The 27591-nt window shown below is 42.4% G+C and overlaps 5 protein-coding genes and 1 long non-coding RNA gene across 8 annotated transcripts; 1 reads left to right on the top strand and 5 right to left on the bottom strand.

The window, feature by feature from the left end:
- Window positions 1-660: 660 nt before the first annotated feature.
- On the bottom strand, window positions 661-10735 carry LOC124199919. Of its 2 annotated transcripts, none has more exons than XR_006877073.1 (5): window positions 10601-10735; window positions 8116-8378; window positions 1236-1391; window positions 916-1166; window positions 661-834 (listed from the first exon to the last, which is right to left on the bottom strand). It is a non-coding gene; the product is annotated as an uncharacterized LOC124199919 (long non-coding RNA). The 2 variants fall into 2 exon arrangements; XR_006877074.1 differs by lacking the exon at window positions 10601-10735 and adding an exon at window positions 8457-10092.
- Window positions 4665-12915, top strand: LOC124199918. The gene is made up of 6 exons (XM_046595967.1): window positions 4665-4888; window positions 7508-7584; window positions 10091-10552; window positions 10622-10749; window positions 10812-11184; window positions 11246-12915. The coding sequence occupies exons 2-6, from the start codon at window positions 7534-7536 to the stop codon at window positions 11948-11950; spliced, it is 1719 nt and encodes a 572-aa protein (XP_046451923.1). The 5' UTR covers window positions 4665-4888; window positions 7508-7533; the 3' UTR covers window positions 11951-12915.
- Window positions 12916-13636: 721 nt separating this feature from the next.
- On the bottom strand, window positions 13637-15631 carry LOC124199917. The gene is made up of 2 exons (XM_046595966.1): window positions 15474-15631; window positions 13637-15365 (listed from the first exon to the last, which is right to left on the bottom strand). Exons 1-2 carry the CDS (start codon window positions 15495-15497, stop codon window positions 14112-14114), a joined length of 1278 nt encoding a protein of 425 aa, XP_046451922.1. The 5' UTR covers window positions 15498-15631; the 3' UTR covers window positions 13637-14111.
- A 670-nt stretch (window positions 15632-16301) lies between these two features.
- LOC124199916 (proline-rich extensin-like protein EPR1) lies at window positions 16302-21351 on the bottom strand. Its single transcript, XM_046595965.1, has 4 exons — window positions 21266-21351; window positions 18543-21178; window positions 18282-18464; window positions 16302-18201 (listed from the first exon to the last, which is right to left on the bottom strand). Exons 1-2 carry the CDS (start codon window positions 21287-21289, stop codon window positions 19463-19465), a joined length of 1740 nt encoding a protein of 579 aa, XP_046451921.1. The 5' UTR covers window positions 21290-21351; the 3' UTR covers window positions 16302-18201; window positions 18282-18464; window positions 18543-19462.
- LOC124200631 (vegetative cell wall protein gp1-like) lies at window positions 16576-18305 on the bottom strand. Its single transcript, XM_046596898.1, has 2 exons — window positions 18282-18305; window positions 16576-18201 (listed from the first exon to the last, which is right to left on the bottom strand). The coding sequence occupies exons 1-2, from the start codon at window positions 18303-18305 to the stop codon at window positions 16576-16578; spliced, it is 1650 nt and encodes a 549-aa protein (XP_046452854.1).
- Window positions 21352-23422: 2071 nt separating the features above from the next.
- Window positions 23423-25622, bottom strand: LOC124199915 (extensin-like). Of its 2 annotated transcripts, XM_046595964.1 has the most exons (3): window positions 25513-25620; window positions 23870-25419; window positions 23423-23794 (listed from the first exon to the last, which is right to left on the bottom strand). In XM_046595964.1, exons 1-2 carry the CDS (start codon window positions 25534-25536, stop codon window positions 23914-23916), a joined length of 1530 nt encoding a protein of 509 aa, XP_046451920.1. In that variant the 5' UTR covers window positions 25537-25620; the 3' UTR covers window positions 23423-23794; window positions 23870-23913. The 2 variants fall into 2 exon arrangements, with proteins under 2 accessions (XP_046451920.1, XP_046451919.1); XM_046595963.1 differs by having other exon boundaries at window positions 23423-25419; window positions 25513-25622.
- Between the last annotated feature and the right edge of the window lie 1969 nt (window positions 25623-27591).

Raw genomic sequence — 27591 nt, 5'->3', positions numbered from 1 at the left:
CCACCCAACCCACAAAGCCAAGCACGGTCCCACTTTATGTATAAAATAATACGTAATCGGATGTCTCATTTTCTATCTAGACCCCATTCTTTCCCTTTTCTCTTCCGCTCTAGAAAATCAAGATCCCGAATCAAAATATTGCTGCAACACTTCTTCGTCTTGTTCTTCAATATTTTTCTTTTACCGCTGTTTCGAATTGACCAATTATGTATCCAGATTTTCCACTGGTCCAATTCCCCTTTTCCTTTGACGTTCCATTTACCATTTAGCGACATTGTCATCCCTGACAGAAATTTACGACAAAATAAAAAAACGTCCAAGAACAAGTTGCCCACCTCAATCTCGTTCGACCGGAAAGCTATATTACATTTCCCGAAATTAATTTACAGCCCTAATGCGTTGGTCATGGCATACCGCCAGGTATCTATAAATAAACTAGTATTACCTGAAACTGTTATGGTTTTTTCCAATACCAATAACTAGCAAATAAAACTAAAACAAAACAGAAAACAGCAATTGGATCATCATCATCGAAATATAAACATGCGGATGAATCCAGTTTCCCGTGACGTCTTATTTCATTAGCTATAGCGGCATTTAAAGGCTGGGCGTCCTTCGACTACATACCATCGTAATTTTGTATTTCTTTTTTGTCCTTACCCCTCTCTTCCTATATTGCATACGCTGATGAATGCGGAAGATAACGGATTCAACCCGTTCACACATTACGGATGTACCAGGCGGCTCAGTCAGGAGCGTCGTGCAATCGAATGGAATGCCATCGGTCGTGTCCGGGCACGTAATATCGTACGCGTCCTTTGCTGGTCTGGTGGTCTGTGTGGTAGGTAGGTAGGTGAAAAATAATAATATTGTAACGAAATGCGGAATCGCCGAGAAGCCAAGCCATATTTTTACTTCACTGTGGAAAGGGCCACTAGGTCGATCTGATGACGGGGCACATCACTTCTTTTTTTTATTATTAGTAGTCGACCCCGACGCGATGACGTGATTCTCATTTCAAAATGATGTAAACACACAAAACCTTTTGGTTATTTTTGAAAAACAAAAATTATAGGTGAGCGTAGGCGAAGGTTATACCTAATCAGTTTAACGGCTGATGAGCCGGTTATAATTCCTTTGTTTTGACCTGCTTGCACCGGCTTTTCCTGTTAACGTAAAACAAACAGCGAATTATTTTGGGGGGAGAACGACGCTGATTTTCATTGAAGTAGAACCTTCTGCAAAAATCTAGCCGTCTTCAAAGAGTTCTCAGCAGTTTCCTGGGCCATCTGGCGGACCAATTAGAGCGTGCATCTACAAAATGATATGATTTACGTTTGCACATATACGAGCCATAGCTCTAGGTGATTGAATGCCGCTACAAATTCCACCTGGGGTAGAAAATAAAAAAGAGAACAAAAATAAGAACCAAACGATCCGGTTTCGGTCGCTTAAACGTCTGGGACGTTATGGCGAGATTTACGAGCGTTGCGCCATTACGTACGGCGCCAAGCGCCAATGAGGTCAGTCGTCGTAGGGAAAAATCTGGTCGGATGGCGAACTGAACTGAGCTGAGCTGTGCTGCTGCTGCTGCTTTGCCCAGGCCAATCTCATTATCAGATAACTACGCTCAAAAGGTTTAAGTACTTGAGCTAACTCTGATTTCACACGCAACTTTTGAATTGAAAAAGAAGGGAAAGAAAAACACGCCTTGAATGATACACACACCTTTAGTGTTCTCTAATAGCTCTTCTTCTTCTTTCAAGCTTCGGCTGCTGGAAAAGAGCGATTCGACGATGCGAGTTCGGGAGATTCGCGTGACCCGATTACACTTCTCTTTCAATCTTTATCTGAAATCCATCCGCGCGCATGCTGATGGTTTCGCTGATTCACAACCCACCTTATTGATGGTGTGTCTGGTGGATCTGAGACTAGACGTTGCAGAAGACGCCATCCAGCAAACGGTACACACACGGGGATGACGAAACATGTTGGGGAAAAAAAAAAATAAAAATAAAAATAAAATTTGAATAATCGATGCAAGGAAATGCCAACTTCCTTTTCCGTGACCGTTGACCCAGAACGGAGACATGACATGTACATATCTATGTTTATGTGACGGCACTTATCCTCATCACCATCATCATCATTGTTGCCAAAAACTCTTGTTAGGGCCTATTTAAAAAGATAAAAATAAAACCAGGTCGAGTCACATTTTTTGGCCAACAAGGGAGCGATTTGTCATGCCGCATCAGTGCACCGGATGATTGCCCTCCTCCTTTTTCAAAAGAGGAAGGAATAAAAAATGAAAATTAAAAAAAAAAAACCTTCTTGTTTGTGCGCGCACTTGTTTGAAATTCGCGCTCTGTTAATGGCGGATCATGAAAAGAAAATGACAAGTTGGACCATTTATGTCCAATGCCTTTCTAGAGAGTCATGATATTTATTTGTTTTTAATTTGTTTGATGGTGTCGTGTACTGTAAGCGGTAATTGTACAGTCGCCCCCCGAAAAAAAGACAGAAAAGCACCGCTCGTTTCGAATTTAACGAAATGCGGGGGGACGAAAAGGAAATCAGCGGGACCGTGAGCGCTAGAATTTCGGGTTCGCCGCTTGAGAATAGGAAAAAAAAGACGAAGAAATTGTAGATAGGTGTGAATGCGGACATTGCAGGTCGCATCTAGGCGACGAAAAAGAAGACATTAAATTACGTAGAACACACACACAAGAGAGAGAGAGAAAAAAAAGAGCGATCCAGAAAACGGTCTCGGGCCGCGTGTGCTACCGGTCAGAAACGGCCCGAGAGAGAGACAGAGAGAAATGGAGAGAGGTTGCATAGTTCCCATAGGCTCGTAAGAAGCGCAGGTTGCGTGTAGTAGTACCCAAGGCGGGTACTACCAGCACAGGTACAAACGAGAAAAAGAAAAAAAAATCCCGCAGCACACAGTTACATTCACCGGGTTTATATGCATGAGCAGCGGCCGAAAAAATAGCTGTTAAATGGATTTCTCTCATGTGATAGTGTGTATGGCGTTCTGTCGCGTCGCTTCTTTTTTTTTTTTTTATTATTAGATGGTCGAGGAATCAAATTTACCCCGTCTGTAATTCACGCCGTCCCGTAGCAATTCTCTCGTGCGGTATTTTCTTTTTTTTTTTCCAATTTAACCGCTTATGGCGCTTATAGACCAGAAGGAGATGTTAACGTTAGTCCGGCAGCTAGATACTCGGACTATTACAGATAGGCCCAGCAGGAAAATTGCGGACAAAGAAATCAGAAATATATGTGTCGGCTGCGGAGGCCAGAAAAAAAACGAAGATTGAGGTTGGATGTCTATTTGTCAAGTAGATCAACAGATGAGAGAATCTACTTTTGATAAACAAACTTGGAAATGGGATGGAAAAAGAATATTCGCCAGACCGCGAGAAATGTAATAATCCCCGCATAAGAATAATTAATACGAAGAAAAGCAAGATGGCGATGGTCATTAGCTCTCCATCATCACGGACTCTAGTCAGACCGTCGAGAAAAGAATGTTACAACAGTGCGGACAACAGCCAGCCAAGAGACTATAAAGCTTTATATAATAATTCCAAGGATTTAATTCGCTAGGGGGTAATGATGGCGAGCGCGCTCTTTTCTTTTCCGCGTTGTAAAAACCCCGCCAGATTCCATACGCAGCGTCCAGCCATTTCCTTGGCAAGAGCTTTGACCTTTTTGCGAGAGAAAGAGAGCTAATTGTGCAAAGTCATATTGTTGCCTTTATAATAAATAAATAATTAGAAAAGTGATGATGAAATTTAAAAAAAAATTTCGACTCGATAAAAGAGAGAGTGCGTGAAATGGTAGAAGAACTATTCCATCCGGGTTCCTCGGTGGTAAAGATATCTCTGATCTAACCTCTTTTAAACGAAAAATTTTCCCTTTCCCGCTTTCGTGCGTGTAATCAGATAGAAGCGGAAGTGAAATGAATACGGAGGTGTGCATTATAATAGTCGGAAAAGGAGAGAGTGATCTCTCTCTCTCTTTTACTGGAAACAGAAAAAATTCGTTTTCTCCGGGAGAACCCGGCACCGACCGAGAAATCACATCCTGGATCTCTCTGACGTCGACAGATATTTGAACCGCCGCATAATTGTTTTTCTCTTTTTCTAAAACGAGACAACTACCAACCACAACAACAACAACAACACAAAGGAACGGAGAAAATGAGGGCAAACACAGGTGGGTTCATAGATCCATTGGAAAGAAAGTGCTGCCGGGGGTATGATTTTGGTGACGTCAATGCTGCTGCTGCTGTGCTGTGTGTGTTAGGCACCCAGCGCAATTATCCGGGCGTGCAGGTCTCTCCAGCACGGTATCGTATACAGAACCTCTCAACTCCACCAAAAAGAGGCACAGGTAACACACACACACACACACAGACACACAGTTGACCTACTTTCGATGGTAAGGCTCGCCCCCACTGACGGAACTTGTTTTCTCCATCACCAGTTCTGACGCTCATCACCTGGGCCCTTCGCTGTGGGTTTGGCTTGACTGTTTTTCCTGGGCTGCTTTTTTTTTTTCTTTCGAGAAAAAGACCAGGTGTGTAGTGCGGCCCCCGCCAGGTATACCCACCCACCCTCCTGTTTTTAACTGCTAGCTCCTCTTCCCTTCCGTGAGTTTGGGTTCCCCCCTCGTTCGGCTATAAAACCAGCCGGCGCCGACTTCCTCCGGCACAGAGAACCGTTGAAGATCGTCCTGGAAACATCTTCTCTCTCCAACTTTCCACGAAATATTTAAATAGTGCGCTCATACATTCGGATCAGTCTCGCTACACCTTTGCAATCGGACAAACAATCATCTTCGAGTTCTTCGATACTCGTTCATTTGGATACGCCTATCTTTGGTGAGTACTCAGTCCTCGACACAATTCCCTCTCTCGACATCTTTCGTCATTCTTCTCTAGCTGGTATAATCACTTCCCTGCATGTACCCCGGAAACAAACATTTGGTGAAGACAATTCGGTCCGTCAACTTGTTGTTCCAGTTGAACGGGATGTTTTACAAATCAGCAGCCAAAAATCTCTTTTTCCCATGTACAGGTTCGGGAATGAAATGGATGGATAGGTTCGATGAGGGACAGGTTTTTTTTTTTTTTTCGTAATAATTTGGGATGGAAGTATAGTAGAGAGTAGAGACCCTCATGTTTTTTAACGGTATAATACGTCGCGCTGGGTTGACTTTAGTGAAGTTTGTGTGTACATAGAGAGAACAAAAAATAGTAGACGGGGGCATAACAACACCTGACGCTCTTCTTTTGTCAATTGCTCGGCTGCTGCTTCTGGCCGTGTAAACTTCCGCAAATAGCCAGTAATTCTTCCACAAGTTTGTGGGAAAGAAAAACAAATTTAGAAAAAAAAAAAAGAATAATTCTTCTCGGAAGAACGACGTAATTTTCTCCACTTTTTTTTTTTGGCGGAAGCTCATCACCCCCCGTCAAACGAATGCCGACATTTTTCGTGAAAAGAAGCGCAGAATCAAGAGTAGCTTTTGACTTTGAAATGAAAGAGAAAAAACAAAAAAACGAATGGAAAAAGCAACGGAATAGGTCAGAAGATTCTCGACCTTTTCGGTTACCTCCACAGATTGTGTAGTACGTGTGGGTGTGTGTGTAAAATATTTTACAGTTTCAAAAAGGAAGATACAAAGAAGGGACGAGTAGTCGAGAAAGGGCGGTTATATTTCATGTTTTCTTTCAGAAAGAATTTTTCCCATTTTTTCGAAAAAAATAACTAGGAAAAAGAAAAGAGGGAGGTTCAAAGGCCACATGACCTACAATGATGCACGAGGATGACGGGATAGAAAGAGAGAGAAAACGAGCTCTGGCGGTTTTGAACACTAACGGTACTATATCCCCTGCACTCCACAAAACCCGCCCCAATCTCCTTTTTTAAAAAACCCCACGCACCTCCTAGTCTCCCGCTCGCTAGTGTGTCTCACAGCCTCCGGTGTGTGTGACCCATTATCATTCCATTTGTAATCCAGCGGCGAGTTGGACTTGAAAGAAGAAGACACGCGTTAGAAAAATCTGTGCTGAAAGAACAGCAGGAAGATATTTTGAAATTATTTGATTTGTTTTCTTTTCCTGGCCCGTAGACACGTACAAAATCAAATGTGGGTTATGGCTGACGAAGAAAAGGAGGGCGGAGTTAGTCATCCGATTTAACTCGATAAAGACGAGCGCCGAGAAGAAGAAGAATTCCCGGGAAAAATTTGGGTCGAGCGGTTCGATAATCATTCCTTTAGCTATCTAGGCCTATAGGCTATAAGGTACTTGTAGAGAAGAATCATCGTGATTTGTTTCACCAGCCGCCAGAAGCCAATCGCAGCAATGAAAGAATGACGGAGCGCAACAGTCTTGGCTGACGACCTTGTAGGTCATCTAGAGAATAGACCCATTGAATCGTCGAGATTCGATTGTTCAATCAAAGGAAATGAATGGTTGAACGGGGGAGTTAAACCATTCACATTTCTCCAGTTGGACGCTCAAGAATTTCCCACAATGGGCAGCCATATTTTCTGTACCGCACCAAATTTGTCGTTCACCTGGCGATGAAATGCTTCGTCCAACAATCAAAAACACAATACAACACACCTCCTCCCCACTTTTGGAAAAAAAAAATGAAGAGATGCACAGGTGAGAAGCGCGCAGCTGTAACGGTAATACCACTGCTGGCTTCAACCCGAAAAAAGAAAAATGAACAACACATTTCATTTGCAGACCTCTTCAGACTGGAAATAAACGTATACCGTACAGTATATGTATTTTTCACACGTCCAATGAGCTCGGCAGGTGTTTTCCAACGCTACGTGCACTTCCGCGATACCATTCAACACACGCAAAACTAGCCAAAACAGTACACTCGCATAAGATTTTTCTTTTTCTTTCTAACATCTTGTCGTCGAACCTTCTTTCTGCGTTAACTTCGTGACGATTGCTTCATTCGACAACAGCTGGAGGACAAGCTAGTTTGAGGAATTTTTGATTGTTAATATAATCCGAACGGTTAGTGGCGACGTCGGTCGTCCTCTCTCAAGACGCCGGGGTTTCTCTAATGTGGCCGCGCTATACAACGGTACAGTATCGTCCAAAAAAATCCGAACACCACGGTCTCTTTCTTTATTTAAAAAAAATATTTCTGCATTTTTTTCTTAATTCTAATAAATGAACTTTGTAAAACAATTAATTCTACACATAATATGAAGTCTTGAAAGTTAAAAACGAAGAATCTACATTAAACTGGGCTTTTGAAAAAGGGGTGCGTTCGGATTTTTTTGGACGATACTGTACATGTGTGTGTATACGACCCCCCCTCTCTATCCATTATAAATTTTTCTTGGTTTATTCTTTTATTGACGTCATCGAGAGTCTAACTGATTCTGACGTAAAAAAACTGACATCCTCGTCATTATTACACCCAACATTTGAATAATCATTTTTTCTTTCTTTTTCGTTTCATTTCAGATTCCTTTACACAACAACTCAAAAAGATGAAGCGACGACTTAATACCTGGCTCCTTCTGGCCGCCATTTTGATCCAGGTAAGAAAAAAAAAGAAACAACATTCCACTTCTTGTTTTTCAACGTTCTGGTCGGTTGTGCGTGTGACGCTTGGAAATAAGGTCGACGCAGCTAGGAGTTGTTTGGTACTTAACAGACAAAAAGGAGGGGAGAGCTGGAAAGACGCTGCTGGTACTAGGAGAATGTAGGTCACCCGGATGCGGATACATTATTACTATCAAAGCATACTCAACAGCACCCCTCCATCTTTTGTATCAAAAAGAATGTGTCTTCTCGTTTATTCCCATTTTCTCGACAAAAAAAAAGAGAGAAAAAAGGCCGTCATGCGTGACGATTCGAATCCCACCACCAATCGCCAATCAAGTGACAGTATTCCTAACGGTTAACGCTCACAAGGAAAGGGACGGATTTAATAAATTTTCCAGTTCCGACCGAACGCATTCCGCACATTTCACCGCAGTGCGAATTTCTTGGTCGAAAAAATCAGTTAGAAAACGGAGAAACAGAAAATAGACAAATCTATCAGAAATGTTAGGATGTCGTTCAATTACCTTACGTGTCCACGGGCAGCCCTCCAGTTATGCGAAAGAAGAAGAACCGGTTGCGCTGCTGATAGATAGTAGTAGAGTATACACGGCTGTATACATATATTAAATAACCGTTGAAAAACGCCGTGCGGCCAAACAGCAACAACATCTGCTGTCCCGTTGCTTTTTCCTCTCGCTGGCTGGCTCCTGGGTCCATCGGTCTGCTGCTGCTGCCGTCCATCCAGGGAAGTTCTCATCGCTCCCGCAATCCCGATAGTTTTCTCACCCTGCAGACCAACAGGATAAAATACATGTGTGGGGGGGTTTCCGAGTGCTTTAAATTTTATTTTGGGTTTTGTTTATACTTGCCGCTCGTTGTCTATTTAGATTACCCGAGACTATTTGTCCCGTTTGATTGCGCTCTCATCCTAAAAAGAGACCCGGAAGAACTGCTGTCGTCGTGTGGGCGAACTAGCGAAGCATGTTATATGCACATAGACTCAAAGTTAACTACCGTTAATGAAAACCAATGTTGTCTACTACGCATAGACACGGCGGTGAAGCTTGATGACTTGACGTAATGAAATAAGTCAGACTCACTTATTACAAGGGATTGCAGTGAGAGAGCTAGAAGAAGAAGGTTAATTATCGATTGACATGCAGACAACGGGATCAGTAATAAGTGGACGGAGTTCACACGCTACCAAGTCGCGACCTTCAAACCGTAGATATACGTCAAAGGATTTTCGTTTCTTTTTTTAAAACTTGGCGTCCGATGTGCAGCAAAAAAAGAATCATCACTGGGGAACGGTTCTAGGGTCTAAGGTCGGGGCCCGGGTACAGTTTGCAACATCTTGCGGTTTCTACCGGAGACACAGAAAATTATAATTCTCTTTTTTAAAAAATTCCATTTAGAATATAATACCGCCTACACGGAAATTGGCCTCTTCTCGTTTAAAATAACAACAATTTGTAGCTTGGAATTATTTAAAGGAACAACAACAACAACAACCATCCGACGGAGCTATTAATTCCATTCCAAATTGAAAGAGCTCGCTGAGCGTGAAGTGCACAGGTTACGCAATGCTCGAAATATTTGTAATTCCGACAGTTGAAGAAAAGAAAAGAAAAATAAGAGCGGGCTAGATGCTTTAGTAACATCCGAATCGACACAAGAGGCCAGAATGTAACGGAACATTTTTGGCCTTTTGCTGATGTTGTTGTTCTTCATTCGTTCGAGTGAACGCGCGCGCGCGCTCGCTCGCACCTAGAGACATTCACGCTGAATATCTTTGGCCAGCTGTGCTCTCGGCTATTGCTGGTGTCCTTCTTTCCGTCCGCAAACGAGATTTTTCACGCACGGATTGCAACAGATTCCAAAGAGAACAGCTGCGTTATGGAGATGCTATGCTAAAATGTGCACGCGGCATCTAACAGACTGTTGCCGATCGCATTGGCCATTTAAGATTGAGCGCGGATGTAAATCAGGTCAGAGTCATAGTGCGTCCATCCATGGGGGGCTTTTTTTCTTATTCTTAAATCAAGAAGCAGCTCTTTTCGTAACGCTACATCCTCATTCTGAGAAGACATATAACCTGAAACCCCGTTAGATTCCCATCGGACTGAGTCTAGGGTATTACGTGGAACGATGGGTGGCGCTCACTCACGGCAGTGACGAAACGCAGCGCGACGATGAGCCAAAGGCGTCGCCATGGATGATGGATCGTCAATTACCTAGTAGACTGCCCAGCGGGGTCGATTTCACGTTGACGAGCTTCCAGGGGGAAATAAAAATTGAGGCCATATTAAGTGCTCCTTGTCTCTTTTCGACGCCAAAAGGCTCAAAGAAATGCTCAACCAGTCGTATAAATGTTCCATTTCGTCAGCCGACCGATCAACAAACGTTCTGACAAATTTGACTGATTGTTATTTTAAACATATTACTCGATAATGGATCATCTTATTTAACGACGTGGTTTTTTTAAATGTTCTTTTACAGAGTGTCTACACCGATAAGACATCCGACTCTTCGATCCTTCCTGCAGAACACCGCGGTATTGATATCAACCCAATCCCGCTAGGAGCTGCTTCCAACAACAACAAACGCCAGATCCCACTTCCGCCCAACTACATCCCATCCGGCCCTGGACTGCCGCCACCTAATGGCGGAGGACTTGCAAGCTACCCACCCCAGGGTAGTCCTATTGGACCGGCTCCTGAAGATCAGTGGCCCATTGGTCAGCCAAGCGACCAGCCCCAGATCAAGAATTTGCAAGTCCAGTGTGAAAAGACGCACATGCGTGTCAACATTGAATTTGACCGCCCATTCTACGGAATGATCTTCTCCAAGGGACACTACAGCGATTCCAACTGCGTTCACGTCCGCCCTGGATCTGGTCAACTTAGCGCCACCTTCGATGTTTACCTCAACACTTGCGGAATGACATCCTCCGCCAACCAGGTATAACATTTTTGTTGTTTTAAAGGTAGAAAAGTAAAATTTAATTACCCGTTTCTAATGACTTTCTAGGCTGCTGGCGGTGCTGGTTACGGAGCTCCTTCACCGGCCGGAACTTTTGTGGAAAACACAATCATCATCCAGTACGACCCACTCGTCCAGGAAGTTTGGGATCAGGCTCGTCGCCTTCGTTGCACATGGTAAATTAAATGCAATCACGCAGCAATGAAAACATATTAAAATTAATTGTTGATTCATTCAGGTACGACTACTACGAGAAATCAGTTACTTTCCGTCCGTTCGCCGTCGATATGCTCAACGCCGTCACAGCCAACTTCCTCGGCGACAACCTCCAATGCTGGATGCAAATCCAAGTCGGCAAGGGACCCTGGGCTTCTGAAGTCAGCGGTATCGTCAAGATCGGTCAGACCATGACCATGGTGTTGGCCATCAAGGATGATGAGAACAAATTCGACATGTTGGTTCGCAACTGCGTCGCTCACGACGGTCTACGCGCTCCCATCCAGTTGGTCGACCAGTACGGTTGCGTCACTCGACCCAAGATCATGTCACGATTCCAGAAAGTCCGCAACTTTGGCCAGTCTGCTTCCGTTGTTTCTTACGCTTATTTCCAGGTAATTAACTAAAAAAGAAAAATAGTTAACAAATAATTAATTTTGATTTCTATTTACGCAGGCCTTCAAATTCCCCGATTCCATGAACGTACACTTCCAGTGCGTCATCCAGGTGTGCCGTAACCAGTGCCCTGAACCCAAATGCGACGCCGGAGCTGCTGGACTTCCCGATCTCGGCTACGCCGCTTCATCCTCCAAGGTTGTCGGAGTCGATCCTCGTGTTCCAGGAGCCGCTCCTCCCCAGCCTATCCCAGTCAACCGAGGTGGAGCCCAAACCAATTACAAGACGGTCAACCGGGCCGGTGAAGCTGATGACTCTGAGCCAACTCGCCAATTCCTCGGCAAACCCCGAATGGTTTCCGAGAACGCCACCGATGGCATCCGCTCTAGACGCAGCGCTGGCCAAGAGACGATCCTTCACGTTTACAAGCGCGACGCTCAGGATATGACGGACGTGCCCACCACTCGTTTCATCCAGGTCGTGGCTCCCGGTGACGTCGCTTTCACTCTGAACCCCAACCAGAACGAAACTGTCGTCGTCCAGAATTTGACCGACATGGACGGCAATCACATTTGCTTGTCTGTGCCCAGCTTCGTCGGTGGATTGACCATGCTTTTGCTGGTCCTCATCATCGCCTCAATGGTGGCCGTCTTCCTACTCCTGCGCGTTCGCCAGTTCGACGGAAAGGGTAAATCCAGCAGCTCTTTGGCGTCGCTGGCTCACATCGAGCACCCGGAATTCGTCAAAGTCTCCAATTCCAACTAGGAGAGAGAAAAACAAATTTTTAATTTTTGAAAGCTTTTGTCCGTCTATTCTTCCTGCTATTTTGTTATTTTTTCGAATCCCTGGGGGGACCAAGCTATCGGGGAATGTCTTATTAGAGTATTAATTTATTGAATTCTGATGTTTCCTCCCAGTTTTCTTCTATAGGGAACTGACTGCGGTGGGTGATGAACGCCATACTGAACGATCACACTTTTTTTTTTTTTTCATTTCAAGAATTGAATGAATGGTTTGTTCAAAGCAAAAATTTTTTCAACAATCAGACACAATAGCTCAGTTAGAAATTCAGTAGGGGGAAGCCTCCAGTCACCTTTATTATTTTTTTGTCTGTTTCATCAAAGAAGGTTTCCAGTCGAGCTAAAAATACGCAGAGCCTTTTATTTTTAACTTTTATTTTGTTTGCGCGATTCCATTTCGTCCCCAGTAACTTAAATCTCATCCGCTCGAGTGGTTTGGAAAAAAATCCTCAGATGTGGTTACACGTATATATCATCTTAATATCCTTTTCAAGTATTTTTTTTTATAATTTAAACAAATTCCAACGTAATATATCTGTCGTTCTGTTTCTATTCCACAGTAATTTAAAGAAGTTTTTTAAGTTATTTCATTTTCTAGTATATGAAATCGGAGAGGTATTTCTGAGGTGCAAAGGAACCGTCTCTGTGTGCGGGCACACTTACACACACGCACTCTCCACACTGTCTATCCTTGATTCTTTTAACATCGGACAGGGCTTGTAAATAACACACTTGCGGGAGAAGAACGACCTCCCTTACATATTTCCCTCACAAAAACCCATTTGATTAACATGATTTCATCTTGTGCTCTCGTCAACGTTTCTTGACATTTTAATGACGTGTGATACTGAGAGATATACAGTATGATGATGTGTAATCCCAAGAAGCCCATGTCATTCTATTGTAATAAACATTTCTGATCCAACGTCATCCATTACTTTCTGTCAACTGTCTTGGATTTTCTTAATCTAAAATTTATCTTTCCTTACAGGACTGCCCAATCGAAAACCAAAACTTAACTGTAAGTGGTTTTCGCTGACGCAAGGCTATTCTTCTCAAAAAATCTTACCTTTTACCCCAAAACATAAGAGTGAACACTGGAATAACTAAATTAATCAGAGGACTTACTAAAATGGCGAAAAAGAAAATCGGCCCACGTGATGTCGCCTTTTCTCTCCATGAAACTCAGCACTAGTGAGAATGCAGCCACTGTAGTTAAAACACTTTTTTACAATTACACCCAGGTCAAATTGTTAAAACTTCACAAGAAACCAAATTTTCACATCTAATAAATAATAAAGAGAAATAAACCTTTAACACTAGGAAACGAGGCAGCACGCTTTTGGCACGATTCACAATTTTGCTACTGAACAACTGAACGACTGAACGTTGCAAAAGTTTTGCTGCGAAAGAAGAAGGAGCGGGAAAACTAGAAAAAAGGGGAAAGGGTAAGAAAAGAGTCCATTTTGAACGAACTAAAACGCTGAGTTGCCATTGTGAACAATGCAACATTTTTGAATTGATTATGTGTTTTTTATTTTTTAAATACTTTAAAATAATATTGAACTATGAAATAAAGATTTTATAACTTCTTTTTATTCTAGCTAACAATGCTTGGTTACCTTGAAATGAATTCAATTAAGCTACTAAGTGATTTTTTTTATACTTGTATTTTTCGTTCGCAAACCGTTAACAGAAAAAGCGATAATATTTTTACATCAGGTTAAATTAAATGTTCAGAAGACAACAGATTTTAGTGTTCGACTATAAATTAATGCGTGGAAATAAAATTGGAATTGAAACTATAACCGTTACAAATAGAGAAGTGAAAAACAACATCATCAATCCATGACGCAAAAGTTCTTTCATTGCAAAAACCAACTCGCTGATGGACCTCGGATCAATATGATTAAATAATGATGTTAAATAACACTTTAAGGTACAAATAAGAAGAAAACCACTAAGTAAGTATCTCTAAAAATATTTTGAATCGATTTTTAATTTTTTCTACTATAATATCGATCGCAAAAAATTACGAAATAGGAACATAGACTTACTTGGCCAATAGAGAAATAATAGCAAGTTTACAACTAAATAATTATTGCGAGAGTGTTTTCTGGACAAGTCTATGCGTAGGTTGGAACTTGGGGTTTATAAGCAAGTAAAAAAGCGTTATAGTCTGGTTCTTCTGATGATTGTACTGGAGTGTCAATCGATGATCGTTTTACTGGGTTGGTGTAAGCCGTTTGTAATGGAACGTTAGTCCGTTCTACAGAGCTAATTGTCGTTTGTGGCTGGCTGTTATCCGGCACGTTGGAAGAGGGTTCAGCTGGTTGATTATCAGCAGGAATCGACAGGTCATAGGCCAGTTCCGGTGCTCTGGTAGATGTTTCTTCGAGCGTTTCTGACAGACCATAACCCAGAATCGATGGTTTAAAAGTCGTTGCTGCTACCGTTAGTGATGCATCCAATTCTTGTTTTGGCTGACTGTTCAATGCTGGATTGTAGGCTGATACCGAAGAATTGTTTTCTAGATGAGAGTTGGGCGGTTGAAAGAAGTCCAATACTTGATCCGGTTGCGTGGGAGGAGCCGATTGTGGTGGATTGTAAGGCGAAGGATAGATGACTGGTACAACAGAAAAGAATTGCGGCTTGGGAGGTTCGTCGTAGAACTTGAGTGGTCCGATATCTTCTTTCTGTATTCTTGGAACGGCCAGAGTCCGCTTAATTGTGTTGAACATTCTCGAAAGGATCGAATCAGCCGATAAAGAAAATAACGCAGGCTGCTGCTCTTTTGTAGAAAAATTATCCTCCAAGTCGTCTGCTTCTTCATGTTGATTGACTTGTTCTGATTTGCTGTCTGGTTGTCGTTCTGTTGATGGAACTGGATTCTCGTTAAAGTAGGTGGCTTTTGGTGAACCGTGAAACCATTTCATGTGAAGGTAATCTTTGTAGCTGTGCCTTGAGCCTGAAAAGGAAGGCGATGACGTTCCCGTCGAGTCGACCAGTGAAGATTTTGACGAAGTTGGTGACTGCTGCAGTGCGGAAGAATAATTCTGGTTTGCTACTTGCGGAGCCTCGGCAATTATTTGTTCCGTCTGGATGTTTTTGTGTTCAGGCGGATTATGAGATGGCGATGGATTTTCAATTGGAGCGATGATAGGCGATGGGGGAACCACGAACGGATTCCCGTGAATCTTGATTGGTGGGAACTGAGGTGCTGGTGGGTCCGTGTCCCCCCTATCTAATCCTATAATTTTGTTCAGCCATTTGAGTGCACGGAATTCTTTGATGCCATATCCGATTTTCAACTGGTAATCTTGGAAGCCGTGATCGCCGCTGACTATTGGGACAATAATCAACAGAACCGCGGTAAAAAACTGTAAATGAAAATAATTATAGGAAATGAGTGAGTACATATTCTTATTTTGTCGATAAAAACAAACTGTTCGCTTTGGGAACTCGATGAAAAAAAACTCAGGCTATACCTTGACAATTCCACAAGTTCTCATGTCGATACTCTGAGCGTATAGGTTTCTTGCACTTTACCCACCGATTGTTGTTTGCCAATACGAAATAAAGAGACGATGCTTATTAAGTCAAGTCCCGAATCCCACTGATAAGAACCGGAGCGCAATGAAGCCGTCTTATATCCTCCGTCGTTATATTAAATTCCTTGCTTTCTCAAACCATCAGCCAAAATGTTTTTGGGGAACTTTTTTTCATTAGGGGGGAATACACCTCATGAGAAAATAAGTACCTTTTTTGTTCGGAGCACACCATTCTAAAAGTTCGTTTACTTGCGGAGAAGAAAGTTCGTTCCTATGGCGATAATGGGAGAAATGATGTACATATAGGGAAAAAAATATGTTAGTAAGGAAAATTAAAGGACAAAAAAACGTTGGTTTACCCCAATTCCACGTCCCAATTCATTTTATTCGCCATTAAGAGCACTTAGGTCTTTTTTTTAATCACTTTGCTCGATGCTTGATAACGCTACAAATTTCCAAATCAAGTCAAAAAGGTGAAACCTCTAAAAACACGCAGAGGTTTTCCCGTTCGTGCTTAGAACTCCCACCATGATTAGTTTACTTGGCTGTTCCAATCTCTTTACTTTACTATCTCTACATTGTTAATTGTTACACGACAATGTCGACAAACAAAAATACAAACCAAAATAGTTATTTTATTTGACACCAACTCACCGTCCATAGATGCCAAATTCTTTTTTCTTTTCTACTTTTTTTTTTTTAATTTTGATTATCACAAAATTCCAATAATGTTACCCTGAAGGCACTGAATAATAGTAAACAGAGTTTTTACTTTTGAATTGGTTTTATGTGTATTGAACCGTACAAGATGAGGTTTAACATAACAAGTGATCACACTTTAAATAATGGCGATAGTCGGGGGGCAGGTTGATTAACAATACTTTGGTGCTTTGAATTAAATCGTGAAATTTGTGCGCAGTATCATACTGAAGGTAAAGAGCTATACACCATACAGGTATAGAACAATTAGCTATTACATGTCACACTTTTTTGGAGCAACTTTGAAGCCATCATAATAACGAAATGGAACAATAACTTGTTATCCTGAAAAATTTTGTTCGAAAAAATCATTCGCGTTTGGGAAAATGCCGAATTCGAAGAATCCATCGGAACTTTCGTTGGTTCCTTTATTTTCAGTTTGCTTTTGAAACGGTGTTGGGCCAAAGTCGGGCCTATTGGCTGACGAAAAGAAAGTTTCGCTCTCCGGAAACAGAGGCTGCTTCTCAACAGTCACAGTCTGAGGACGTTTTGTTAGAGAGTTGCCTGCCGGAGGAGTAGCCGCTTCTGGGCGAGCCGGTTTGTTAGGAGCCTGATGATGCGAGCTGTGAGGTACTGGCGATGCTGTTGGTTGCGGTTTAACGATGTTGGCTGGTCCTGGAGGGGATAGCTGCGATGGCAATTGGGGACGCCGGTAAAGTGCTGGATCTGACGGCAGATTTGTTGCGGTTGATTGCGGTTTTACGATGTTAGCTGCTGCTGGTCTCGGAGGAGTCTGCTGTGGGGGCGATTGGAGTGGTCGGTAAGGTGCTGGATCAGATGGCGGAATGTTTTCTGTTTGAATTGGACTGAAAATCGGTTCCGCTTGGCTGACGACCTTTACTGGCTCAGGTTTTTGAGTTTTGTTTCGCTTCATTTTTTTAATCAATTTCGAGTACAAGTTGCCGGAAGGTGGAGGCTGTTCTAGGACTTCAGTTATAGAATGAGGGAAATTATCTCGAGAATCAAAGTTGATTTGAGAACTGAAAACTCCTGGGTGCGTTGGTGGGGCTGATTGCGGTTGGATGTTTGCTGGTCTGGCAGGAGCTGGCTGTGATGGGCCATTTGCAATTTGGGGCTGACGTAAAAAGGTTGGAGATTGGCCATTTCCTGGTTGATTTGGGGTGGCAGATGGTTTATTGTAGGGAGACCCATTTTGATAATAAAAGATGGTTTCTGGAATAGCACCAGACGCTTGATTGGGCGGCTTGTCTTGAAATGTTTCCGGCTCGTGTTGCGGCTTCTCCGGTTGGGGCTGATTTGACTTTCTTCGCTTCAATTTTCTAAACCATTTCGAATAGCGAGAATCACTGTGGGCTGGAGGAGAGACAGCTTCCTCATGGTATTCGCTTTCCGCATTCGGTGACACTGGGGAATTTGGGGGAGCGTCGTAGTTGGGTGTTTGCTGAGGAGGAAAAGGGCTGGGCTGAGGATTCTGAGCTGGACCTGTTGGGGCTGATTGGGTCTGACTATACGGTGGCCCAGGTTGGTGGAAGGCAGTGTCTTGCTTACTTATGTAAATTGGATGATGCGGCCCTTGCGAGCCAACTGATTTCGCCTGGTTGGCGGAAGGCAGTGGTGGCAGTACAATGTAGGTTGATTCTTTCGACTTTTTGCCAGGCTTATGAAAGCTGAGTGGCACCATTTTGAAAGCTGCTTGCAAAAGCGGACGTTTGGGGACTGACTCGTATTGCTCATCTTCCGGCTGACTGCTGACTTGTTCGACTGATTTTTGGTTCTTATTCGATCGTCGAAGTTTACCAAACCATTTGAAATGACGATTCTCGTTCTTCTGCTGGCTGTTTTCCACTCGCGTAAAGTCGAGAAACTGATAGAGATTCGCATCGTGTGATGTTCCGTCGTCGGCTATCACTACAGTTAACACAACCAGTAGTATAGGAGCTAGAAACTGTCAAACATCAACAATTTCAGTTTAGTTTTATGTTGCATAATCTTTTTTTAAAAAATCTTATAATTTGACAGGAGTACCTTTGAAAATCCGTGCAGTCTCATGTTGCTTGGCCTAACGTTGAAATTCGATTCGAGACTCAAGAGCTATACACTTGTATAAATGCTAGTAGCACGATGATGTCTTCTGTTAAATTCCTTTGAAGCAATTAGCAGTGCGACTTTTCTTTTTTGGGGCTCAGCCTGGTCACAGGGCACACAGTCCTCGAGCATTAAAATGTCACAATAGATTAGAAATTTGTACAATTGTACCTTGTAGCTCATCAATAAGGAAATATCTACCTTGTGTCGGGAGCGAACTAAAAAGGTGGTTGGTTGGTTGGAGAGCACAGTACGTAATGGCGGTAAAATCCCTGCGTTACCCATTAAATGAGGAAACTCAGCTGGCAAAAAGAAGAGAGGACAAAACGATGGCTGGTTACCCTGAATCTATGGACCGATTCCATTTACCGGCAATACGGCAATTTATGGCCTCAATACCAGGCGCGCTTATGGCTACTTGCATCTAGCGGTGAAATTTTTTTCCAAATCCAGCCAAACGCTTCTGTTTATTAAAAAAAGAAAAAAAAAAAGTGTCACAGGGAAACAAGGAAAAGAGAAAAGGGTCTGGGAACAGCCCCACGACACAAGTATACGGACAAACAAAAATAAAACGTTTATATACTAGCTCCGGCTGCTTGAGTTACTTTTAACGACATCGCATTCTACAGGACGACAAAAGTCTATATACTATGTTCTCGCGTGAAAATATCCACATATTATTTCATTTCTGTTTTAATCTTGGCCGTTGACTCCACACAATAATTCGATAGAAGTAAAAACACGATTGCTTTCCCTTTAATAGAAATTTAGGTCAGCTCACACATGATGCCTGGACTACTGTAAGGTAAATTCAATTCCAATTAATATTGATCACAACAAAGCATATCTGGAAAGTCTGAACAAAAATTGTTTGAAACTCAATCGATATCAACTTTTTACTAAATTCGACAGTTCAATACAAGAAAACTGAAATCTGGACGATATAAACATTATAGTATATTTAACACATTTTAAATATTAAATACGATGACGAGAACGAGTCAATTCAGTCAAAGAAAGTAATTTACAATATAGTGAATATTTTGGGAAGATTCGGGTAATAATCGAACAGTAAATTTTCGTTACTGTTACCAGACGTTAATAAAACGGTGGGCAAAATTCTACTTTCTACCTATGCTCATCATCTGTTTAACGAACTCATCAAACCTGGGAAACTTTCCCTGCTGCTGAAAAAATTCTTCTTCCTCATCGTCTTTCCAAGCGTCGTCTTTCTCATCTTCGTTACTGTAATAATCAGGAATTTCTGCCGATGGTCGGCTGTTGGCTTTACGAAATGGTTCTTCGCTATAGACTGGAGGAGAAACATTCTGGGAGTCCTCGAAGAAAGAAGGATTATTGTACGAGAACGGTGAATCGTCGTAACTCGGGAAGAAAGTTGGCTTTCCTAAAGGTTCTGGTTCAGGATCAGGATCATCGAAAGAGTGAGCATCAAAATCATCACCAAAGTAATGAGGAAAATAGGCCGGGGCTTCAGTGACAGGTGGAGTGTAAGTTGAAGGATCGTAGCTTGTAGTAGCTGGCGATGGATAAAATACTGGCGTACTGCTAACAGGAGGATTTTCAAAATCACTGTACGAAGGAGAAGTGTAAGCCGTCCTTTCAGTAGTGACAGGTGAGGAATAGGTTGAAGGAGCGTAAGTTGGAGCCTTTGATGGACGGCGACTCGGACGTCGTGAAGAGTAAGGAACTTTCTCTGTTTTAGCAGCATCCTGTGAGTAAGGGGTCGTTGTTGGAATACCATAACTTCCGGCATAAGAAGAAGTTTGATTGACTGTTGCTTCGGTGGAAACAGGAGGAGTGATCGCCGGAGGATCGGGATCCCGAATCTCCAAGTGATTGGGTGAAGGTGGAACATACGACGCTGGCGACACCGGGACTTGTGATGGAGAATAAGAAGCTGATGGATTATTAACAGGCACTGTAGGAATTTCCGGTTCAACAGGATCTTGACGATAAGGAGTATTAGTGTGAGTAGAAGGAACCGGTGCGTCGGTGGAAGAGTCTGGCGGGAGATTAAAATTTTGCGCTTGTGAAGGATAGCCATCATGAGTATTTGTCACGGAAAATAACGGAACCGGTGGGTGATTATTAATAACAGGTGTTGGAGAACTATAATCTTTGGGATCTCCAAGATCTTGATGAGAGGGAGCGTTACTGTAATAGGTAGAAAGAATCGGTGCTTCGGTGGAGACAAGTAGAGAGTGCTGTGCCGGAAGATTGAAATTCTGTTCTTGTGAGGGATAACCGTAAAGGTTCACGGGGGATACCGGAACTTGTGAATGAGGAACTAGCGGGTTATGAACAAGTGCATGAAGACTGTAGCCTTCAAAGTCTTCCGGATCTTGAGGATAAGGAGGTGCTTCGGTTGGGGCAAGTGGAAGGTGTTGTGCTGGAGGATTGAAACTTTGAACTTGTGGGGGCGAACTATAAATCTTCACGGGAGAATAAGAATGCTGCGGTAAAACATAATTGGGATTGCTGCTGTGAAGATGAGGGTTATATGTCGGCGGAGGTATAGCTGGTGGATGGAAGGACGGAATGTTGTAATTCGTCTGAGTCCGTACGTATTGCGGTGGCGGTCGAATATGTGCTTGAGGTTGTCCGTAGTGAGTCTTTTGTCGGTGCTGGGATTTCGATGGGCCGTAGAGTTTGGTTTTTTTGAACTTTGCTAGCCATTTCGATGGTGGTTTTTCGTCGTGATCGTGGTGCTCACATCGGGCGGTTCGCATCACATCTTTCCGCTCAGCCGATTTATTCGACCTGTCCTCATCTGCCATCGTTAGAACTATTGTTAAAGCCAGCAAAAAGGTGTGAAGCTACATGCAAAATAAAAAGGTAGAAATATGGTCAATGTTCGTTCTCTCTCCCAACTGAAATCAAATTTACTTTTCCAAATGTCGTACCTTTAAGATTCTGCAACGTGCCATGCTGGGCGCTAGTCGGTTTTTTCCTGAGCGTGTATTCCAAAGTTCTTTGATGAACTAAGTAATGAATGCCACGTCGACTCTCTTATATATAGTATCCAGTTGAGGCTGGACGGCCGGTCCTGTCACGTGACGTGTCATTTCCCTGCCGGTATATGCGCGTATAACATTTCCGCGTTGGTTTATGGAGATTTGCGCTACTTACTCTCGTTAATATTCAGCAACAGACTGTCACTGTGGCCTCTTCATTTTATTTCTACGCCAATGGATCCTCCAGCATCGTAGTACTGAACTCCTGCAAAATTAAGAATTACAGCAACTATCAAGAATTCACGTACTCTTTTTGATTCCTCCCCGTTATGTTATACGCGATGTTCGATTCAAAATTAATCAAGGTGCCATTGTTAGTTATATCTCAGTACGCAACCCCGGTTGAAGAAAGAAAAAAGAAGCGGAATTTTGTTTTTATTTATGGACGTGAATAATGGCAACGGAGCGCTGTACTATTCACCGACGAAACGTCTCTTGAACATATGAGATGGCGCTAATAACTAATATAGCCTTCTCAGTTCTCAATTTAACGAAAATAGTAAATTATAGTTAAGTTAATTCTATTCCAAAGAATAAATGAATCTGATCCGTAACTTACATGGACTGACAGCCTTTTAATATTGTTTTATTACAGTTTGTTTTTCCAGCAGAAAATATTTCGGTGCTATATTCGTGGTTTGTTAAACAATAAAAGTTAACCGCGTGACACTGTACAGTATATTTATTTTGTGAATAAAAATTGGGTAATTCCTTCTCCCATGATAGATGCATACAATTCCAGCACAACACACGAGCGCTATACATAATTTCACATGTATATAGCCTCGCTGTGCGCATGCCGGTGGCGGAACGGTATAAGACAGGAGACAATTCTTTTTTTTTTTTTCTTTTTCTCCCACATTATTTTTATCGTCGGCTTATATGATTTATTACCGTAAATAATTACAATGGAATTTGTTATATAAGGTTTTTTGTTGTTTTATTGTTGTTTTTTTTTTTTCACATTTGTCCCAAAATTCTCGGCCGTTGAGTAAATAAGGGAATAGGCGTTCAAATTCTTTGTTAAACATTCTGGCTCCACATGGGAAAAACCCAGGTAGGTATATTAATCATTAGACTACATATATATACTTCAAATGCAATAGTAAAGAAGCATACGGTATGTAATTATACGTATGTCCGATGGAGTCATTTATGTTGTTGCTCCTCTATTCGTAGAGACGTATAATACGACCTAATTCGGTTATGGCAAACTTCCATATACTTGCAGGGCAGAATACGTTCGGCTTGAATTCAAAAGTTCGACTAAAATAGCCTAATTAACTGAAGTCAGAAAGTAGGCTATAGCGTAGTATATACAGCTTTGGACTTGGGACAAATGATCTGCCGCTGATCTCTAACGTCTTTCTTCTCAAAGACACCAGCAAACAAGGCTTTCCCTTAGCTCATTGGAAACTAATACGTTATATAAGAGACTGCTTTCAGTGTTTTCACCCACAGCCAGCGGAGATGTCTTGACACCATTATATCTTGGCAACATAGGAAGCTGAGTTAATAGATCGTTCGTCAAGCTTCACTTCACAGTTGATATAAGGATGGAGCTCCTCACAGCCGTCAACATTTATTCAGTAACTGTGTTACGTAATGAATATTAACAGATGGCTGTCACGATTCACTTATAATTATGTATCCTAGAGAAGACTATACTACGCTTAATCGATTTGATCGACCGGTTTGTTTTACGCTTTTTTTATTGTTTCGTCAAAAGCTTGGAACGAAGCGCGATGGCGATTGCTCAACATCAATTGGAAAAGCGGACGCGCTTGCGGTTGTATATATAATAAGCACGGTTAGGCTATATACATTATAGATGCAGTGTCTTCCAGACGAACCAATCTGGCAACGTTACGCATTTCCGCATTATGTTGACTAGCAGCGTCGTAGCTAGTATACAGCCAAGTCGTCCGGAAAAATCTTGTTAGACTCCCCCGAACCTTTTTTTAACATTCTGAAAGCCATTATGAGACATGTTTCAAAATAACGTGCTCACTTGACTGTAATCAAATAATAATCGCGCAGGGCGGATATTTTTAAAAAGCTTTTATTTGATGCCCTCTTACATTGCATACATGGTTTAACAAAGCAAATAACGATCTCTATAACATTAAAAAACACTTTCTTGATGGCAAACGATGAGGGTGAAATTGAAGTTGAAGTGAAAAAAGGTGAATGCGCTGCCAAAATGAAATCTGCGGTGGATTGGCACCTGTTGGAGAAAGCGTACGAGTTTTTGATCTTATGTATTAGAGAGATCCAATATATGGTTAAGGGCACAAATTCAACAGGTGCCAATTCTTCGGGAATATTTTGAGCCATCGCGAAAAAGAGAGTAAGAGACACATTTTCATAACAAGCAAACAAAGACGATCTGAACTCTACAGATCTGATTAGCCGCATCTAAGAAAAAACAAATCGCGCAAATTCAACATCAGTAAAGTGAAAACAATCAAAATTGAGGATTGAATAAGTCACCGTCAGTGGTTAGTCTCAATCCCAATGGTTGATGAAATTTCTTGTTAGCCGTTGTAGTTCTGCTCAAAGAAGCTGCTCGTTTTGGGGAAGATGCCGAGTTGGAAGAATCCGAAATCGTTTCCCTTGTTAGCGTCCGCTCCGTTGTCTGTCTGTTTGTAGAAATTACTGGGGAGGTTGAACAGGGAAGAAAAATCGTGATCGGTTGAATCGGGAAAAGCGCTGTTGTCGTCAAAGTTGGGCGAATAAGCCAGCGCCTCATCCGCGGAGACGGGAGGAGAAATCGTTGGAATTTCATCGATCGTAACTTCCGATACCGCAGAAATGATTTCCGGTTCCGTTCCTTTTTGAGGTTCTTCCGCTGCAACTGGATGGTTGTTATCCGTTTCTTGGACGCTGTGATTGGGAATCGAAGAAGCATATCCGCTCTGTTTCGGAGAATCGTCTGTTTCCGGGTGGTTGTTGTCGGTATCGTCGGAATAGTGCGGATACGAAGGGATGAATTCCGTCTGTTTGGGGGGAACACTTGACTCGGTAGCCACATAAGCCGCTAATACTGGCGCTACTTCGACTTGATCGTCGCTGACGTCTTTAACATCGTCGTCCGATGGTTTCGGCTCAGCCGGTTCATAATGATGATGCGGTGCTGGCGCATTGTAATTGGATGCTGATGAATCGTCGCTTGAAGTCGATTCACGCGAATCATCGTCGTCATCATCGTTGGTTGATGGAGAGTTGTAACTCAGAGTCAAGGGGGGCTGGTTGTAGTCAGTTTGCGGCGGTTCTATTGCGCCGTAAGTTATTGATGGACTGCTGTAAGCTGGAGGTGCTATAGGAAGTGGTGCATAGGCAACTGAAGGCGATGGTGGTGGTGGCGGTGGAGCAGTGTATGGTGGTTGAGAGTAGTCTGGACTTGGCTGGGCGTAGACTTGCTGCTGGGGCGGTGGAGCTGCATACGCTGGCGGCTGTGGCTTCAGCACGTAAGCGGAACTTGGCTGGTGGTAGGCTGGTTGCGGTGGGCCGTACGCAGCTGTTGGAGCTCTATAGTTTCCTTTAGGGGGTCCGTACTGAGGTTTAGGAGGCCCGTATTCGGGTTTAGGCGGACCGTATTCGGGTTTAGGAGGCCCGTATTCGGGTTTAGGAGGCCCGTACTGATGATTAGGAGGGCCGGGCTGATGTTTAGGCGGCCCATGTTGATGTTTAGGGGGCCCATATTGATGCTTAGGTGGTCCGTATTCCTGTTTAGGTGGCCCGTAATGAGGTGGGGCGTATTGCGGTGGTGCGATGGGTCCGTGATGAGGTGGAGCATATTGTATGGGCGGACCATATTGCGGCGGAGGATGATACTTTGGTTTCTGATGTGATTTTGGTGGGGCGTAAGATTGTGATTTCGTCCGTTTAAATTTGCCGAGCAATTTCATTGAACGCTGTCCAGCACCAGTGTACGGTGAGGAACCATCACGAGCTTCGATTTCTTGAGTCAAGTCATCCAATCTACGATCTGCGGCAACTGTCAGTGCTAATAGACTAAGGCCAGTCAACATGGCTAGAAACTGAAATTACCAAAGATCAACACATTAGCTAATACTTGCCAATTGAAAACTTCACTGCGATGATGCCACCAACAAATAGATTTGCGTGATTACCTTGGAAAATCCATTAAACCTCATGTTGGTAGATGAGCTGATATGTCTTATTGTTCCGCTCGTTGAGTCAAATGTTAGAAGTCGTGTTGATAAGTCAAACGCTAGAACCTCACTGAATTCATAATGGCATCGATGCTGTCTTATATCCAGGTGAAGACGCGGTACCGCTTTCACCAAAATGTTGGAGTCACGTGACCCAGTCCCTCACCCCCTCCGCCTCATCACTCATCGTCTAATTTTTCAGCTTTGCTCTACTTACTCATCCGTCAAAAAAATCGTTACGTATCGTCGTCGAATGCTCAGCAATAGAATGTGTCGGCTTCTTTCATTATTCTATAAGCCCACAGCTTGCTCGCAAAAATCCCCTCTTTATTTAATGGAAAATTAAATTAGAAATGCATGAGTGACTAAATTATATATTCTAAATATGGATTCATATCAAAGCAGCCTATGTTTATTAAAATCACCTTAGATTTACTTCCGCCACGCTTATTCTTAGTCAAATTATCTTTCAGTTTTAGAAAGCTGTGCAGATCCCTCAGGCCTGTAGATGAGTCTACGCGTGTACAGCCGATAGCTGACCTAAGGTTGGAGATATTTCAGTTATACCCCGCTGGTTTTGATTTTAAAAATCAATTCAAATAACACGAACATCATAATTTACTTCATTCTTTGAAGAAGAAGAAAATGATGGCCCACCTCTATCGTGACACAGTTCTGTGTGTACCGTTGGGACTTGTCAGAAATCTCGGGAGAATGTTTATGAGCGTCATTAAGTGGAGAGAAAGTAGGATATTTATTGGTTAACCCCGATCAATAATTTGTTAATCTTAAAGATTAAAATTCTCGTGATCGTCCCGGATCGTCCAACAACATTCAATTCGGATAGCGCGCTAAATTCTGTAAACGAGTGAAAGCTTTCTCCGTGATTATTTTGTATGCACGGGTAAATGTTAATTTGAGGGTAAAAAAAAAAACACATCAGCCTCGAAGCAGCGGCAGCGGTGATGTTGGTTTAATTGTGTCGTGTACTCAATTGACCTCCTTCGATTTTTTCTTCGAATCCAAAATGGTTCCAGCGAACCGGTTATTTTTTCTTATGGGAAAAGATCTCCTCCAGTCAACACACTTGAGGTTGATATTTAAATATATACCTTATTTATATTGGTAAGAAAATCGTTTCCTGTTTGAATACAAAAAGCTGTGGTTGATGTTACACAGAGAACGCAAAAAGCTACACAAAAAGCTGACGCTTTTAAGAAAGAGGCCAAAAATAGTGCATACCTTGTCTTGATCAAGTCACGATTAAATGGACTCGCTTAATCTTTATAAGACAGAATGCTGGTCTCTGTAATTACGAACTAAAATGTTGTTTTTCATCATTGGTAAGTATCCAACATTTCGTTTTCAGACTTTTTGTTATCCCAATTCCTGCAAATAATTGCTTATCACGACGTCGGCCATCTAACGGCCTTCCGCATAATTTTTTCCCGGCCAAGAACCGTAACAGTCTGTGGAGAATCCATCAAGCAACCGTGTAATGTCATCTTGTCGCGTAATCACGAATAGAAAACCTTATCTGTTGCTCGTAATTCGACCTCGATGATGATAGTCTTTCCAATCAAGATTACGATCAGGGCCAAGAAATAGCTACAGGCTGCTAAACCGTGTTTGCTGATAATGGTTTCGAGCAGTTGAGCTGGTAAGTTTCCAGAAACTTAAACCTCACGGCGGAGAGCACGAGCGGGAGCTGTTGGCAGTGACATTCGTCCGTAATAAACGACCAGTCCAGTATAACTTTTACCAGTCTTATGTTTTTACTATTTTTGGGGATGTAAGCATTATCATTTTCTCAGCCAACCGTCAAAGCGAACGATTTCCATGCGAAACTTTGAGGTTTATTCAAAATTCATTAGGTTATTGCGATAAATCCAAGCTAAAAAATGAGACATAAGAAAATGTTTGGCATTTTATTTACAATAATAAAATAAGATTAATAAAGTATAATTGGGCATTATAATGAAAAATATGTGGAGACAAATTCTCGGGGCTTTTTATTTTTTTTACAATATTTTGTGG

Source organism: Daphnia pulex, chromosome 8, assembly GCF_021134715.1.
Source record: "Daphnia pulex isolate KAP4 chromosome 8, ASM2113471v1".
NCBI classification, from domain to species: domain Eukaryota; kingdom Metazoa; phylum Arthropoda; class Branchiopoda; order Diplostraca; family Daphniidae; genus Daphnia; species Daphnia pulex.
This window is presented reverse-complemented; position numbering and strand designations above follow the sequence as displayed.

Coding starts and splice junctions, on each gene's coding strand:
- LOC124199918 (XM_046595967.1), top strand. CDS start 7,534: ATGAAGCGACGACTTAATACCTGGCTCCTTCTGGCCGCCATTTTGATC. Junction 10,553..10,621: donor TGACATCCTCCGCCAACCAG/GTATAACATTTT, acceptor ATGACTTTCTAG/GCTGCTGGCGGTGCTGGTTA. Junction 11,185..11,245: donor TTTCTTACGCTTATTTCCAG/GTAATTAACTAA, acceptor CTATTTACGCAG/GCCTTCAAATTCCCCGATTC.
- LOC124199917 (XM_046595966.1), bottom strand. CDS start 15,497: ATGAGAACTTGTGGAATTGTCAAG. Junction 15,366..15,473: donor GAACTTGTGGAATTGTCAAG/GTATAGCCTGAG, acceptor TTTCATTTACAG/TTTTTTACCGCGGTTCTGTT.
- LOC124200631 (XM_046596898.1), bottom strand. CDS start 18,305: ATGAGACTGCACGGATTTTCAAAG. Junction 18,202..18,281: donor GACTGCACGGATTTTCAAAG/GTACTCCTGTCA, acceptor GATGTTTGACAG/TTTCTAGCTCCTATACTACT.
- LOC124199916 (XM_046595965.1), bottom strand. CDS start 21,289: ATGGCACGTTGCAGAATCTTAAAG. Junction 21,179..21,265: donor CACGTTGCAGAATCTTAAAG/GTACGACATTTG, acceptor TTTTGCATGTAG/CTTCACACCTTTTTGCTGGC.
- LOC124199915 (XM_046595963.1), bottom strand. CDS start 25,536: ATGAGGTTTAATGGATTTTCCAAG. Junction 25,420..25,512: donor GGTTTAATGGATTTTCCAAG/GTAATCACGCAA, acceptor TGGTAATTTCAG/TTTCTAGCCATGTTGACTGG.